At 40.1% G+C, this 18303-nt stretch overlaps 1 protein-coding gene across 15 annotated transcripts in view; it reads right to left on the bottom strand.

The window, feature by feature from the left end:
• Pdlim5 (PDZ and LIM domain 5) overlaps nt 1-12883 on the bottom strand; it is a 159453-nt gene extending 146570 nt beyond the window's left edge. For 10 of the 15 annotated variants that reach the window (XM_085835471.1, XM_085835475.1, XM_085835477.1 and 7 more), the window contains exons 1-2: nt 12781-12883; nt 8876-9013 (exon numbers count right to left, since the gene is read on the bottom strand). In XM_085835471.1, the coding sequence (XP_085691597.1) occupies nt 8876-8971 (96 nt within the window). In that variant the 5' untranslated portion in view covers nt 8972-9013; nt 12781-12883. The remainder of the gene's footprint in view (nt 1-8875; nt 9014-12780) is intronic. The other 5 variants (XM_029475109.2, XM_021157647.3, XM_029475110.2 and 2 more) reach the window with 1 other exon arrangement.
• Nucleotides 12884-18303: the final 5420 nt, after the last annotated feature.

The raw sequence follows: 18303 nt of genomic DNA, 5'->3' as shown, positions 1-18303 counted from the left end.
CTATAATTTCTAAGGCATATCCTAGAAATTTTAACCTCGATCAATATTAAAAACAAAGAAAATCAAAATGCTTCATTGGTTGACATATGGAACTCTGAATCCCAAGCATCCAAATGCAATCTGTAGCAATCACAGAATCCACACTTCTAAAGTCTCACTGAGGATTTGGAACAACGACTCTCAATTTTTAATTACTAATTTCAATTATTCCCATAAGTATAAGTCTTTGACTCTATAGCATCTTTTCCTTTCCCCTTTGTTGTTGTTGTTGCTGCTGCTGCTGCTGCTGCTGGGAGTGGTGGTGGTTTATTTTTTTTTGTTTTGTTTTCCTGTTTTATGTCTTTTGTTTCTTGTTTGAGTCAGTGTCTCACTATGTATAGTACTAGCTGGGCTGAAGCTTTCCATATAGAACAAGATAGTCTAAAACTCACAGAGATCCACCTGCCTCTATCTCCAGAGTACTAGGACTATAGGTGTGTACTACCACACCCAGCACTACAGTATCTATTCTTTGTGAAATGTACACATATACTTAACTGTCCCTGGTGATAGAGCATAATGATTAAAAAAATCACTACTAGTTAAACTGGTTTCAAGTCCTAGGTCTGATTATACTATGTGACTTAGGATATATTATTTAACTTCCATGTTTCTTCATCTATACGTTAAGAGATTTAAAATTAAGATAGTCTCCACTGGAAATGTGATGAGGATTAAATATTCTGTTACACATGAACAAACATCTTCAACAGGACCTAGACAAAAACAAGGGTTCAATAAGTGTTAGCACATTCCCATCATTATAGTCCAATACAAGCACAGAAGGAGTCCAAAGTGAGGTTGACTAGTGCTCACATTTATAAGAGCATCTAACATATGAACATGACACAGAAAATAGGTAGGCCTTTAACAATAATGAGGAACAATAAAGTTAGTATACATGAAGAATAGAGAACAAGGACTTTTTAAGAGTTCAAAGTTGATATTTTCTATTACAAACTCAGTTGTATTAAATGGAATCGTTTATATGAAACATAGAGGAGTCATAATAGTAGAGGAGTCAAGCAAGAATTTAATAAGACATTCTTAGAGTTCTAAAATAGGACAGTATTAAATATAAGATTCAATAATTCTTGCCTGGGCAAGATGTCCTCCTGAGAACAAAGAATCAGACTATGATAGGGTAAGCTCCAATTTTGGGAATACCCTAGTCTGCTAAAATATCAAAATTATCACTCTGGAAACTAGAGGCTAGGCAATTAGAATCACCTAAAATGGATAGAGGCATATATAAAAAGAACAGCATAAAAAGATTGGATGAGGCACTTATAAAACATGTGAATATCAGTAGCACAGAGAAACTTCAAGGTAAAGACTAAAGCCAGGCAATCATGGAACAATGCTTATACTACATACAGACATAAAACATTTGTTTTCCAAGGACAGTTGTCCTACAGGAAAAATACTTTCAGAACATAGCCACAAACATCTTCTGCCTACATTTCTTAATGTAATGCCTCAGAAACTGAAAAAATACTGGATTATCAACTGAGCCGGCTTTCGTTTGGATCTTTTATGTCCCACAAAGGCCCGTGTCTTAAAGACTTAGCACCCCACTTAGAATGCCTAGGAGGCAGAAGGAACTCTAAAAGGTGGGTGTCTAGTCACTGCAGACACACTCTGAAAGGGATTAGTCTCTCCTGTGGCCTCTTATTTCTTTGTCCTAGCCATAAAGTTAACCATTGCTATAAAGGGTGTTCTTACATGATGTGTTGGCTCCCAACCACAGGCCTAAAGCAAATATGTATGCTCAGTTGTCAAAAGAAATGTCTAGAAAGGAGAAGCCAAAATGAGCCCCTTTTTCTAGAAGCTGTTACTGTGTTGTTACTATAACAGAAATGTGAACAGCACAGGTTCCCATCAGAATTCAATCACAACATTTAGATTCTACGTCTAATTAATGGTAAATGGTGTTCAATTTTTAATGTCATTAAAATAAATATTTCCACTTTTGGTAAATTAAAATGTATCTGTGGCAATGATAGCTACTTATAAATAAACTATAGGATCATTAGCAGGGGTAGTGTGTGTGTGTGTGTGTGTGTGTGTGTGTGTATTTATAAGTGTGTGTTTATGTATGTGTGTTCAAGAGTGCATGTGTGAGCATGTGTATATGTATCTGAGTTCCTGTGAGTTCATGTGTGCAAGTGAGTGTATATGCAGGTGAGTGTGTGTATGCATGTGTGTGTGTGTGTGTGTGATAACTCACAGAAATAAGGAATTCTTCTTTAATTCAACCCTTTGCATTTAAAATTTTGCAGCAGAACATTAAAGGGTGAATTTCCTACACCACAACCTGATGAAGCACTTCAGAATGGCCAGCGCCTAACATATCATACAAAGAGAACTACAGAAAAGTGGGATTCAGAACCATGCAGTTCATCAGGCAGATAGAGAAACTCCAAAGACAACAAGTTTGAAACTCTTAAATATGGTTGCTTAACTGCTTAGACAGCTATGACAGAGCGGTGTCAAAAACTATTCCATAAAAGCAGGGAATAGATGAGTGGAGAAATGACTACCAGTAAAGTGCTTGCCCAGCCAGCATGAAGACATAAGGCCAGAAGCCACATTTTCAAAAGGAAGCATGGACCTGTAATCCCAGAGCTAGCAGAGACAAGTGGATCCCTGGGGTTCCCTAGACAGCCATCCTAGCCAAATCCAAGCTCACCACATTCAGTGGAAGACCTTGTCACAAAAAATAACATGCAAGGTGGCTGAGGAAGAAGACATCAGTTGTTTACTTCCGGCCTCCACAAGCACACGCACACACACAATCTTTTGCCATGTATCCAGAGAGTTGTGAAAACAGAGAGGAGACCTTAGAAAAAAAAAAAAAAAGGAAGAAGAAAGAAATAACTATTAATAAAATCTCTGGTTGAAGGGACTTTTTAGGTATCCCTAAAAAAATTAACAAATATCATTTCTAAAGGCAGAACAGTTTTCTTTCATATGCTCAATTGCAAGTATAAAATAATGAGCCATTTTAAGATGGAGAAATCCTAGTATATCATTTATAATTAAACCCTGTAGAAAGTGGAAGCAGCTGGAACTTGGCCCATCTGATTGAAAGAAAAAGATCAAAGTCTGCTTAGACTCATGCTAGCACAGGTATGGGAAAAGAACACAACCCGTATCACCAGTAGGCGGGTCTCTACAAAGATATTTTGCAACACCAACCAAAATTACAAACATATACAAGTCTTGGACTTGATGTTCCATTTCTAGGAATTCATCTAATAAACATACTGGGGGTGGGGGGCTATTGATGTGTGTGTATGTGTGTACTCTTGCATATAAAATGATACCAGTGTCAGTAAATACAGAAGACTGAGGGAGAACCTTACAATTCACTAATATAAACTGCTTATATAAATTATGACATATCCAAAAGCAGTGTAGCAGTTTTGTTTTTTTAAGAAAGACATGTTAACTGACATTAAGAGAAAATGAAACTGCCAAGCTTTTCCTTCTTAAAGATACTAATTCTCGTATTAATGAGGTATATGTTCATTTACAGGTATGTATACAGATTATCTCTAGAAGTATATGCAAGAAAATGTTAAAATTGAGTATTTCAGAAAGAAACTAGTATCAGGGCAAAAGCATTCATGTCTTTAAATTAAGTAGATGAAGTATTTGACTGAATACTTCCTTCATATCAGGGAGGGTAAAGGATTAAGCAAAATTTCTTAAAGACCAAGTTTGACTAAGGTTGTAGACTTTGAAAATTATTTCTTTCTCCTTTTTTAAATTTTTTTTCTTTTTCATTCCTTCATGTTAATGTTCAACATGGATTTTACGCTCCTATATCGAGGCCTCTCAGGGACATGTGCTGCGACTGTGTAGCCCTCCTGAGTACTAAATGCCTAAATGCCTATATCACTGTGAACTCTGCCCCAGCAACTGACAGATAAATAGGTAACAACATATCTATGGGCTATAAAAGAAACTAGAGCATCTGCTGAAAGGGCAGGTTACTCCATTTACTCAACAAGAAAGACAGTTACGGAAATGGGCAAAGTGAACATAAAACCTAAGAAATTCAATTTAGGGGTGGGACAGATGGCTCTGGGATTAGCTGCTCTTTCAGAGGACTAGGTTTGGTTCCCAACACCCACACAATGGCTTATAACAGACCATATCTCTAGTTCCAGGGGTCTGTTTTCTTCTGCCTTCGGTGGGCTCCATATACATACGCAGTACACTTACATACCAGCGAAATACTCATACATATGAAATAAAAATAAATAAATACATCTTTAAGGAGGAAAAAAAACGATATTGTGCTTAAACAGCAGCATAAGAAAATTGTTCCAAACCTAACATTTAAATTATATATATATATATATATATATATATATATATATATATTGCTTTGTTCATTTGATTCATCACCTAAAGAACTATGATTTTTCTCTCTCTGTTACTATAAATCAGCCCTGCCTTCACAGTGTGCCTGGGCAGTTGTTCTACATCTGGAATCACTGAGGATCAGTGAACTGCCTGTCCTTCAGTTACTCATATTAATGTTTTCCTTTTTCATTTCCCCTCTGCCACTTACTTACATGCAGACAAACACTGATAGTTCTCATGGCAGTGCTTCACTCTGTCAAGTTTTACAGCACATACTCACTCTTTGTTTTCACCTCAGACACTGGAATAAGGGCCTAGAGTCTCACTTGCCGAAGCCAAAGCACAAAAATACAATTGAAGACACCAAAAGAATAAACTCTTTAAAAACAACAACAACAAAAAAAAAAAAAACAAACAAAAAACAAAACAAAACCAGTATTAGCCTCTAGATTAGTGAAATCTTATCAAGATTTCTCCTCCAATCATAAGACTGGAGGAAGAACAGGCTCTGACTCACCCTGAGGAAATGGGAATCTGGGCAAGAACAACTACAAAAAGGATGTCAGGCACAAAGGCAACAGGTCAACTTCATATCCACACGCACCACGCCCAACACCACCAAAGGTCTCAACTAACCGAAGCAAGACCACAAGCTTCAATCAGCCCTCTCCATTTACAGGGGAAACACTAACTCCTAAGTGAACAGGTTACCACAAAACCCTTCTCTACTTAGGTCTGAAGTGTGCTAGTCTCACATCAAGCCCTGCAGTACTGCTTCCTCCATGAGATACCAGAGTCCTTCTTACCAAGAAGATTCCTCTTAAAAATAACTTCCCTACAAAACCAGGATTTGTGAAGAGCATATAAATCTAAAATCTTTAAGCTTACTCATTTGTAATAAGATAAATTCATTTTTATTTCTTTACAAAAGAAAACTATTTTTAGAATTATCTTAGGGTGACTTGACATCTGTGACCATAAAAGAGAAAAACACATCTGAAAAGTAAGAGTTTTGAAACAACCCTCCCCCCAGAAAGGCAATTAGTATCTTAAAAGCAGCAAGTGAGCATACATGTGAAATATATGTTACATAGTTACATAAACTAGGTTAACTTTGTAACTAGGCACCATGACTCAACAGCTTTAAACTAACAATGGGCCCATTTATTCAAAGTAAAAGAGTTCTCTCTCATCTCAGCTTAAAGGGACTGCAGGGTGATTCAGTCTGCTCTCCAGGAGAGAAATTGCAGCTGGCATGTCTGCAGAAGCACTCAACTGCATTCATAGCTTAACTAGGAGTCAAGCAACGACAGGGAAAAGTATTCAATATCGTAGTACAATAAAAAAAGTACAGGAAAACTAGAGGTATTCAAATTCCATCCTTTGAGGACCATTTCAATTAATGCCTTTTAAAGAAGCAAATCCCTCCAAATACAGAAGATTTACACCCACTAAAACTGAAAAAACGTGAGCAGCATGTCTGTCATTTCATCAAATCCTGTCAGGTGATAAATGTAACACACTACTCAATACTACAGTACTGTCCTTTCTTCATAACCATATAATTTTGTATTTCCCAAAACAGTATCTTCAGCAGCTTCTAAAAGGACTGCTGTAACTTCCAAGCAAATGAATTCCCAGCCAAGTCTTCCCGTATTCCATCTTGAGAAATTGGTCTATTTCTTAATATTGGTCTTTTTAAATCCAATTGAAATGTGTCTAAGCTTATAACAATTTATTCTCCTCTAACTCTTGAAAATCAGTCAATTTTTTGACAGGGTATAAAAAAAAAAATCTAACCTCATTCTAATCTGCTAAAGCAACTTCTAAAAAATAAGTTTACTGGAGAACTGGGAGCTTACTAGAGAAATCCAAATACTGGTCATAAAGAAAAGACCTTCTGGGGTCAAACATCAGATAATGACACACAGCCAAGTACTTCAACTTTGAGATCTCAAATCGAAAAGATGCTTCTACACAAAAAGTTCTTAAAACTTCACCGAGAAACAACAGCTTGACAAAATATAGCCCTGAATTGTTCAACTAGTCTCCTATTTCTTCTTATAAAATATACTGGCAAAGACCAACAAACCAACATGGCTACAATGAAACCCATCCCTACATTCCATGGCTTCAGGGCTATTCCCATAAACACAGGGTCATAAAAAGCGGCCTACAAACTCCAGCAACAACACTGCATTTTAGAGAGAAAACCGGGAAACAATGGCATGCTCATACTGTGTCCCAGTCTGAGCCCCGCTTAGAAACACTGGCAGGAGCTGCTAAGCCTACCTTAGAAGCCCACCCACAAGACATTACACAATACAAGGTAGAATGTTAATGTAGTATGCATTCTTCACAAGCCAAGTCAGAACAGCATATTTATACACTACTACCACAAAATCTCAGGGAAATACAACTTTTAAGTCCTTGACATGGCTTATCTTTACCTCAAATACAGCTTAAAACCCCAAAGTGCCAGGGTTCTATGGAATGGAAATGACTCTTTTAGAGTTCAACACACCTCACAAAGAAAAACTGTGTACTTCTGAATTCTAAAAATAAAGACATACAAGCTTCTGGGTTTCTTTTGGTTTTCTCTTTCTTTTTTCTTTCTTCTTTTCTTTCTTTCTTTTTTTTTTTTTTTTTTTTTTTTACAATTTTAGCATTCATTAAGTAAAAATAGTAACAATACAATAATGATTGCCATATTCCCTAAAACTGAGGGATTAAATGTTTCAGGCCTTTCATTCTCATTATATATTATTATAAAAGATAAATAATTGAGAGATTTTAATATATCAAACTTTGCTAAAATTTTCACAGGTATCATTACATAAGAGAACCATTAAATTACACATTTTAAGGCATGCCATCAGGTTTTAACTACTTCTTAGTACTAGTAATTAATGAACCTGATGATCACTGAAAATTATTCCAACCATTCTATATAAAAAAGCAGAATAAGAATGATCATAGAGGTAATTAAAATAAGTATGACATTGGTTACAGTAATAATCTTGACATAATATGAGGCACAAATTTTCATTAGACACTGTTATTGCACGTTTAAACTAAACCAATTAAGGGGTTAAAAATAAGGCTACTGACAGGCCAAGAGCCTAGCTGCCCAGTTGAGCCAACATTCCCTTCTCTCCTCCCCTCCCAACCCTGTCCAGTCCAGAATGAATTGCATGCCCCACTGCACAGGCCCAAAAAGGTCACAGGAGATGGCAGACACTTTTGTAAGAGAACAGAAATAACTGAGCAGCTTAGTTAGGATGGCCGCTTTTAATCAGTATGTTCAAAATCCTTTAATTAGCACTCTGTCGACACAAGGAAAGCATTTCTGTGTGCCAGGGAAGGGCATGCCTGTATGTACACAGTGTTCCCTCTTATCAGAATCACAACCCAAGGCTAGCACCTCAAACTGTCTGCCAGGTTACACACACACACACACACACACACACACACACACAGAGGAAGTTATACAAATAAATAATAGTAATAATCACCTCCTGGTGAATGAAACTGGACCTGATTGTAATTATCCCCTTCTCAAAATCATCAAGACATCTAAGCCCAGACATGAGGATACACACCTCTACTCTCAGCACTGGGGAGGTAGAAGCAGGATGTCTCTGTGAGTTCAAAGCCAGCCTGGTTTACATAGCAAGTTCCAGATCATCCAGAGCTACACAGTGTCAGTCTTGCCCGACTCCCCTCTCTGCTTTTCCTTCTCCCTCTCTCTGTGTCTACACACACACACACACAGACACACACACAGACACACAGAGACAGACACACACACACACACACACACACACTATTCAACTAAATCCCCAACCTGGTAAAAAGTCAAATCTCAATTACTCATAGGCTGACCATCTGGCTGCAGAGCCTCACCCTTCTCCTCTCCACAGACCTATGTAGCTTGTTCTCATCTTACTCCTGACTATTACCTCCACAGAATGTGAGTTGAGGAAATAATGTCCAAGCCAGTCATGGTCACTAGTGTTAACAGACAGTTTTTGGAACTGAAAAAAAGGGTCATTAAAACATGATAGTAAAATTCCATAAAAGTACTCATGACGAAATTAGAGCTCAAAGATTTTTCTCAAATTAGGGGCTATTCCAAACCATAGGACTGGCTCCTCAGTTGGATGTTTTCTATTTTACTCTTGTTACTAGTGGAGAAACTGAAAACAAGCTGAACTAAACAAGCTCTCCTTGTCAAGTGCCTTCCCTCTGCATCTCTATTAGACAGCCAAACCTGGTAAGAGGGAAAAAACAAGAACCCCACATGGTAACAAGTTAACACAGGTCAAAAGAGAATACAAAAACCCCACATGGTAACAAGTTAACACAGGTCAAAAGAGAATTCAAGGATCCACTCCTGCGGTTCCCAGGGCCAGACAGTGAATGAGCATTTGTAGTTACGTCTGTCAAGGTTGCTTACACTAGAGATTGTCAGAGGCATGTTGAAATCCTTGCCACCTTGGAGCCGGAAACCCCAAGGAGCTGGGCCGACCAATGACACATTGTAGTTGCTCATGGTTCCCAGGGTTCAACGTGCAGTTCAAGAAAATGAAAGAAACTGCAAAAGAAAAATCAGATAGTTAATAAAAATGGTTATTAAAAACCCCAATTTCATATATCAATGTATTTTCTATAAAGTCAACAAAACTGTTCAGGTTTTTGGAACTGCTAAGGTTTTTGGAGTGGGGTGAAAAGACATACAGGTCATACCTAGCAAACTCTTTATTCATTTCAGTGGAGGAAAAGGAGTTGATGAGCTAATTAGCACTCAGTTTCAAACTTATGCCAATTTCCTATCAGGATGGACATTTAGACATCTACCCAGCTCCTACATTGATTGCAAAAACAAATTTGGTGGATTCTCACATAAGAATTTTTATTGGAGGAAATACATACCAGATCAGAATAAGATTTGAATTGTAATTAAGGCGATTTTCCTATTCCCCCCCCCCATTTCATGCTTCCTACAGCTAACAAGATCCCTTCCATCTCACTTCCTTCAATCATGTCAACATATAAAAGGGACTGCAGATCTGCTGGCTCTGTTCATGAATTCTAAACAATAAATTATTTTAAACTGAGATTAATTACTCTAATTCTAATTTAGAACCCTAACTCCTAGCCTCCTCTATAGGAACATGGTGTTTTCCACAGTTAAGGGAACTTCATACTCAGCACATTATCCCTGAAATCACTTTTCTTTAGGAACTAGATTTCCTAAGCTAGCGTTGCTTCATCCTCAGTGGATCAGGTGTCTACATACTCTGGTGTGGTGGAACAGAAGTTTAGGTGGAGTTTAAAGGTGGAAAAGTATGTCAAGGAAGGAAAGATAAGGTTGCTGACGTAATAGTTCAGAATTTCTAAGTATGAAGTATGTCTGAAACTAGGTTTTTGTTTATGTAGTTGTTTGTTTATGGGGCTGGAAAGTGAACCTAAAGCCTTATTTTTCTTTCATATAGGCAATGATGGGCTAAATTCTAGAACAGGTGGTATTTTAGTCTAAATTCTTGTTTTCCAGCAAAGCAAAGACTAAGCCTTCCCAAGACAGTAAATGAGGCTCTACTAACCATAACTGAAGTACAAGGTTAACCTTAATGAAACTAAATTGGAGCCTTAGAAAATTAACATGATGCATTGTTTTGCTTTTTTATTTTTCTTTTTTGTCCTGTCTTGCTGTCTAGGCTCATAATGACTTTAGGATAGTTTTGGGGGGTTTTGTTTTGTTTTGCCTTGTCTTTAATGTATTTTCTTTCTTTTTTATTTATTAATTAATTTATTAATTTATTTTTACACGCCAGATTTTATAACCAACCCCCTTTCCCCCATCTGTCGTCCACCCTCCAACTCTTAACTGTTCCACATCCCTTACCTCTTCCCCATCCCCCCACCCCTCCACCCCCACACACACAAGGATGTCCCCACCCCCCTCCACCTCCCACCCCACCTGATCTCTAACTCCCTCGGGCCTCAAGACTCTTGATGGTTAGGTGCATGAACTCTGATTGAACATAAACCTGGCAGTTCTCTGCTATATATGTGTTGGGGACCTCATATAAGCTGGTGGTGTATGCTGCCTGTTTGGTGGTCCAGTGTGTAGCTCTTTTAAAAGCTCAAATTGAATTAAGAGTATCCTACTTGTAATTAGGAGGCATTGGGAATAATGAACATTGTTCTCTCTTTAAAAAGAATATTAAGGATATATAGTACTTCCATCTAAAAATATGGCAGGTATATCACTGTAATACTTTAAAGACACTTGTCAAAACAAAGCTTTAGAGATAGAAATATATCTCAGTGGTAGAGAGTCTGTGTAGCATTCACGAGGTCTTGGGTCTAATTCTCAGCTTATATATATAGTTCTCTGAGAAATATATATATATATAGCATATATAGTGTATTAACGCAGCTGACTTAAAAGATGAAAAAATCAGACTTCATCTTTTAAATCATCTACTCCAACATCGATCCTGACACGTCAAGTTATCAAGTTCAGCAGTACATGTACCACTGAGGAGAATGCAAATGAATGCCTTCTTCTCAAGAAAGGAAAATGAGGCAACACTTCAAAGGAAATCTAGTTCCTACAGAAAAATTAGTTTCGGGATAATGTACACTGCAAAGCTTTTAAGACGGCATAATAGTACTAACCTACTGTTTAGTAACGTATCTTTGGCACCGCAGTAGTAAGCAGTGGCCATACAAAAAGACCCATAGGAAGCCAAATGGCAGGTGAGAACCAAATGGTAGGGAGCTAATAAGAAACCACACACCACTGCCTTCCCGATAGAGGAGGATCGCCTCAAGACCAATAGAGGCAGTCTTGATAGTGCCATACAGCACAAAGAAATCAGTAAACCCCCTGACAGTCCACAGGCCACTCTCCTTTTTTAATCTTTAACTGTGCCAAGGGAAGTATGTGAAAGTTACGGTAACGGTACTCTGGCTCCATTTTTCCCTAGGAGAGAATGTATTGTACTTGTGTGTCATCCCACATCCATGTCACTTCCCTTTTCTTAGGGACTCCCTTCCTGATTTCTCCGATGTTATTAACATTTCTAGCACTAGCCAAGTCAGCCAAACCACAACACGGGTCTGTTCTCTAAATTCCCTTTCTGCTAGCTTCACTTGCAATTCATTTGTCTTCAAATATTCGGATCCTTAAGCAACGGCGATATTTTTATTGGCTTTTTCCAAGTCTCCCCCATGTGGTTATTAGTGCCCAAATGCTAAAATACCAACCAGGCAGGCAGGAAATAACAGCTTATTCTGCTTTCAAACATGTAAAAACGTTGGAATTTCTGTAGAGTTTTGGATTTTCTTTTAGGGACAGCATAAATAATGCCTTCCATCTACTGCTAGTGAGGGAGCCTAAAAGTGGTTTCCCACACTTGTGTGTTAGTTTCCTTGGTGTGCGTAACCGGGAGAGACCTACAAGTGAGGAGCCCTTCAATTAAGACTACCTAGAGATTCTTTCTCCCCTTCCTGAGATAGAATGGTGGGAGGACTAAAGCACTAAGGCTGAGGGATGAGACGTTTCCCAGCTTGGGTTCACGCCTAGCCCTGTTGGCCAAATAAGGTTCCCCAGCTAGCAGTTTCCGTAGCAGGCGGGTTCAGACGTCCTCGGGTCAAGAAGGCGGACCTGGGATAGGATCTGGCGATCACACCCTAGACCTGCCCAGCCCAGTCACGAATTTTCTTTCCAAGTTCTGCCCAGTCCATACGCCCTTCCTCTTTCCACTCATTGTCAAACGGGGCTGAAGCTCAGTCTGACCAAAGCCCCATGTATACACCAGTTTCATAAAAACTGGCGACCGCGACCGATCTAAGTGGGCTTTCCTTCTGGACGCACCGACGTGTAACCCTCACAGGTTACACAACTGCACATATTTCAGGGAGGAGGAAATAAACGCTTCTCCGTAGCCTGGGAGCCAGCAAACAAAACTGCACCGCTTTCCCGTGCAGGCGCACACTCTCGGCTCGCCGGAGCTTCCCTGGGGGGCTGGCGCGCCCCAGGCCGAGGTGCTGCCCTTCGCCGCCTGCCCTCGGGCTCGGCGGGCGCCCCCTGGTGCGCCCGGCTCTCCGGAGCGCCGGTCCCCGAGAGCCCCGGCTCCCGGCGCTCGGTCCCGCCGCGCGCCGCCCTGCCCCGGGCGCTTCTCACACCTCGGCGCGCACCGGGAGCACCTGAGGAGCCGCGGCTCCCGGGGAGACGCTCGCCCCGTCCTCCTCTCGTCCCGCGCCCCTCCACGCGCCGCACTCCGTCACCCGCTTCTCCTCCTGTCCCCTGGCGGACCAGGACGTGCTCCTCCGCCTCCCGCGGCCACTCACCTCCTGACCGGCGCGGCGCACCCTCCGCCTCAGACCAGAGCTGACAAGTGGCTCGCAGTGCCTGCGCCGTCCCTCTCAAGCCGGTGGGGAACTTCCGCCTCCGCGCTCGCCCCGCCTCGCCCCAAGGCTGGCCACGCCCCTCCACTAATGATCACGCCCCCATGGTCCGGGCTGGGCGGGGCCACGTCGCTCAGGGCTTAGAGGGCAGTGGAGTCTCCCTGTTGTGCGCTGTGACTTGCTGGGACCGGCTGCCGCCGCCACAGAAACAATTGCCCCTGTGGAGTTTCGGTGGGCGTAGGCTCCGGGGTGTAGTCTTGGACTAGTACCTGGCATAGATCTAGCCTTCCGCTTCTCTGTTTTGTATTTCGGCGCTTTTCACTCTGCAGAAACTTGAATTGACCCGCAGTTGGTCTGGCTGAAAATAGAAAAGGGCTTTAGCTAAATCTCTGTCGTCGGTGCAAATTCAGCGACTACCGCCTGCTTTTGTGAAAGACCTCTGTATACTCTCTCGAGAAGTGCAAACTCTGAAGTTTGCTTGTCAGGAAGGTGAAAATCGCTAACCCTAATATGCAGAAGTTAAATCTGTCGTCAAGCTAAAGGACAGCCATACAAAGCAGTGGCCAAAAGTGATTCAGCCACTGTATCCTCGGCTTATTTTTCTAATTCCAAATTAACAGCACATTTACCTACTTCTGTAAAGTTGTTTGATTTTGCCCAGAGAATTTATTCACAAGCAAACGTTAGTAATGTTTAGTGAATACTCGAAAAGAAACTTTTAAAATATTAAAAGCACAAGTGCTAACCAAGTAGTGTATCAAACAAAAATAAACCTCAACCGAAGTCCCTGAGTCTGGAGTCTGCTCTAGAGGTACAAGCAAACTTCTAAAGTCGGTCCAAAGTTGTTCAAATAGTAGCCACTGGCCACATATGTCTATTTAACTCTTTGTAAAAAATGTTTTATATCATTCTTATGAATCTAAATTTACACATGAGTAGGATAGGATTTCCATTAAATATAAGCTTCAGTAAGACTACATTTCACTGTACAGTTGGATGTTTAGTGGCCAAGTTGACATATATGGACCAGGTTTTTAAAACGTTGTAAATTTAAAAAATAGGTATGTTGATCACATGTTGATATTATCTGCTTATTTAAAACATTATTACAATTTATTTTCATTTGTTAACGTATATACTCGAAAGTTTAACATGGATGTGACTTGCATATTTTGTTGGCCAGTTGTTGATTGTATTACATTCTAACAGGAAAACTAGTTTGCAGGGAAGAATTTTTCTAGTGTGAGATTTGTCTAGTGCGTTTTAGGGTTCTGTTTCATAGATGATTCAAAAGTAAACGGTTAAGAATGGTTACATGTAAACAGATACCCTCTGCAAAGCAAAAAGTCAGCCTAACAGTTGCCTTCACAGGATGAATACCAGCCTTAGTCACAATGTTTACAAATGAAAGTTGCAACAGATTCTATAACACATGATAGACAGTTCCACTTGTGACAAGTCAGTTGCCTGTGTTACCTTATAAACCATCTTCTCTTCACGCCCCGCCCCCATCTGCTTGGTGCTGATACAGTAAAAATCAAACTAGATCAATGCTATTTCATTACCAAGGTTCTGAACCATAGCATCAGAGAATCAGCATCCCGAGATGATGAGGAAAGAGCTGAGAGTAGATAGGGTGGCCCAAACGTACCTTAAGTGTTAGTCCTAATTGCAAACCAGGCCTTCAACCTTCTCCCCTCCCACTCCAGTCCAAAGCCTGGGAACTATCAGCAGGTTAAGTAACTGCTTAACTCTTGCATGAATTGTTACTTATCCAGTTGCCCTCTTGGAAAGTAGCCTTTTCCTGGGTCCCATCCAAACTTAGAATCCTTAGATATGCATCCCAAATTCATACTTTAAACAAACACTACCTGTTCCATTTCCAGGAAATTGTCAAACTTTAGCTCCAATATTATTCCCCCATCTGGGTCTATCTTGGTATCACAGAGGGCCCATCTGGCATGTGTGAGGGCCTCATTCTCTCCTCAATGCCACCACTAACATTACCTCAGCCTCTATCACCGTCACTATTACTACCACCTCTACCAACATCAACATCACCTTTACCACCACCGCTGTCTCTGCCTCGGCCACCGCCAACACCACCATCACCATCATCACCACCATCACCACCATAACCACCAAAGGCACCACACACACACAAAAAGAAAAACTCACAAAGCTATTTCCCTAGACATGTTCTTGGACTCCAGTTAACGGCATACAGTTTTTAGGTGAGAAGCACTGTTGATTCACCTTGAAGAGAATCATAATTACTAATAACTGTGAGGTTATCAAATGATCTATATTGCTTCATACCAACTATATTACTTTATTGGTTCCAGGCTGCCTTCCAATACCAGAAAGCACCGTGAAAAATTCCCAAGGAGGAGAGCAACCTGCAACCCTAGCCAGCTATGATGCCAATGAGCAACAACCAGCATGTTATGTTGCCCTTAAGGTTATGACACACATACCTTGGTGGTAACCAACAGCTCCCTAATCATACTTAAGACCCAATAAGTCTGGTACCAGAAACCTACCTAACTACCCAAGGCTAGTGAAGTCATGGATCTTGGAGGAGAACCTACCACCCCCACTTGACTAAAACAGCACAATACCTAACTGAGCTATAAATATTAACCCTTATACCCATAGACAATGTTTCTTACCCCATCAAGGAAAGTTTCCTTTGCAACAGATGAAGACCATTACAGAAAACCACAACTGATCAAAACTCAGAGTTGTGGAGCCCATTCTAATTGATAAAATTACAACATAACCCCTGCACTTTAGACTTGGGGATCACTGAGGAAGGGAGCAGAAATATGTAAGAGCCCAAAGAAGAGGAAGTTTGCTTTAAGACTTTGTCTCCTAGAAATGTCAAAGAAGCTGCATTCATGAAGACTCACTAACATGGTTGCCTAAACATGACCTAAATAAGGATGGCAACAATAGACACACTAACATGAAAGTGGAAAAGCACCCAAGGCCCCTTAACCTAAAACAAGGAAGTATAGGCAACTAAGGAATCCTCAGACCAGGAGAAATAATTTTCCCCAGGGAAGAGCACCCTGATTGATTAACCAATACCAAATGGTCAGCTCTTAAAGCATATTAAAAGACACTATAAATTTGAATGAGACCAAGTTGGAGTATTTTGGGAAGGTCTGGGAGATGATGTAAGAGTATTATAATTCAAAAAGAATTAAAAATAATTTTTAAAAGTATACAAAGTTTGGAAGGCGTAAGGAAAGAAAGATTGGAGAGAAGGCATGGATAAGATCAAAATGCATCATGCATGTATGAGGTTCTCAAAATATTAACCAAAATATGTTTTAAAATACCCATACTCATAAAAATAAAGCAATAGCAATATTTTTTAATTTAATGAGAAATAACCACAATTTAATTAGGCTAGATAGTCTTACAAACCAGAGAACGAAAAAAACACTACAGAATCTAACATTCGGGGAATCATTCCTGTACAATTTGTTGCAAATCAAAAATAAATGTTCAGTTACTTGTCTGTGAGGGAGAATGCACTCCATGACCCACATCCTGGAGGACATGTGCCTTGACTTGCCTTGTTGTGAGCTGCCACTGAGCCATTTTGGCTCCTCTTCATCTATCGCCTTCATGACTAACATTTATAAAATGGTTAGTCATGATTTGACGGACAGTCTTTGACTTCACACTAGCAGGAGGAGAGCTGAGCCATTGGAAAACCAAACCAACATCCCTGGACCTGTTAATTCTCATAGAAAAAGCAATGAGGCACTATACAAAAATGAAACCATATTCAAAACTCCACCAAACCAGCTGGAACCAAAAAGGGAGTGGGACCAAAAGATTAATCAACGTGGAGAAAGAGTTTGTAGACCATTTCATCTAAATATAGTATTTACCTAAGTGTATAAATGTTTGCTTTACAATTTTATGATCCAACATATGACTCAGAACCCCTTGCAGTCCTTCAGAAATAACAGAAACCTTTAATTGCAAGATGGCATGGCCATGATGAGCTTTTATAAGCCACCAATCGCCTAAAAGTTTTTACATTACTCTATGCCAATGAATATCTCAAATCTCCAAAGCACTGTCAGGGGATGCCTATTTAATAGTTAAAATCTATAACAGAGAAATAGCATTATCTCGTCTCACACGTTAATATTCAGTATTGAGGAGAAACAGAAGACTGTGCTATTTATTCTGAAGGAAATCAAATGCACGCATAGGGCTTAGGGTGGGTACAAAGAGAATAGAAAGCAATAAGAGGATGAGCATGAATATATTCAGACCTAGGCAACCGAGGAAACGTACACCCGAATAAGAAGGCAGGGTTTCAATTAGCTTCAGGGATTCAAGTCTTTCCTTTTGAATGATATTAGTAATTGCTACTGACAGAAGAAGGGCACTCTTAAAGAGACAGTACATCTTGCTGGAAGTTTCCAGTGAACAAAAAGGCTTGATAAGTAGGTTATGACTAAACACCGAGAATCAGAGGGACATTGAAAACGGTGCAGGAGCTCTGTGTCTGAGATAGCAGGAGAGGAGTACTCCTCATACGATTGCACTGAGGACTCACAGCAGTCAAGAGGTTCAAAACCATGGATGATTTGGGAGGTGATGTGTGGGTAGTAATTGAAAACGTTTGGCACAGGAAGATGTTTGGGGAGGAAGTCATGAAAGAAAGAGACCTGGAGCAGACCTTACTAATTGGTAATTGGTTATGGCAAGAAATTAATCTGCCAACTCAATAAATAGTCTTTCTTAGATTTATGGAGAGTGGGTCTAGAATGTCACACCTTTCCACACATTTCTCCATCAAGAGTAGAGTTATAAGGACATAATTAACAAGCTAACAGACAAATGAGGTCTTAAGTAGTATTTTTGGATTAAAAGATCCTTGGGGAAATATAATCTTACCATGATTTATTTACAGTAAAACCTCTCCATCCAAAGAATAGTAGCTCTGCTAAGGGTGTTTAGATTCCCTTTATATGTGCTGGAAAAGCAATGGAACTGTTGTTTTCATTGGAAGGTATTCGTGTTGTAGGCACAGTGGAAAGCATGCAGGCATACCATTCGTAGCCAAATCTAATGGATGGAGTGCTGACAGTGATCTAATAATTAATCAAAAATATAGTCCTAACAGGGCCCCCAATGGAGGAGCTAGAGAAAGTACCCAAGGAGCTGAAGAGGTCTGCAACCCTATAGGTGGAACAACAATATGAAATAAACAGAACCCCTAGAGCTTGTGTCTCTAGCTGCATATGTAGCAGAAGATGGCCTAGTCGGCCATCACTGGGAAGAGAGGCCCCTTGGTTTTGCAAACTTTATATGCCTCAGTACAGGGGAACACCAGGGCCAAGAAGTAGGAGTGGGTGGGTAGGGGAGTTGTGGGGGGGAGGGTATGGGGGACTTTTGGGGTAGCATTTGAAATGTAAATGAAGAAAATACCTA

The sequence above is a fragment of the Mus caroli genome, unplaced genomic scaffold (assembly GCF_978045245.1).
Source record: "Mus caroli unplaced genomic scaffold, Mus_caroli_1 scaffold_3, whole genome shotgun sequence".
NCBI classification, from domain to species: domain Eukaryota; kingdom Metazoa; phylum Chordata; class Mammalia; order Rodentia; family Muridae; genus Mus; species Mus caroli.
This window is presented reverse-complemented; position numbering and strand designations above follow the sequence as displayed.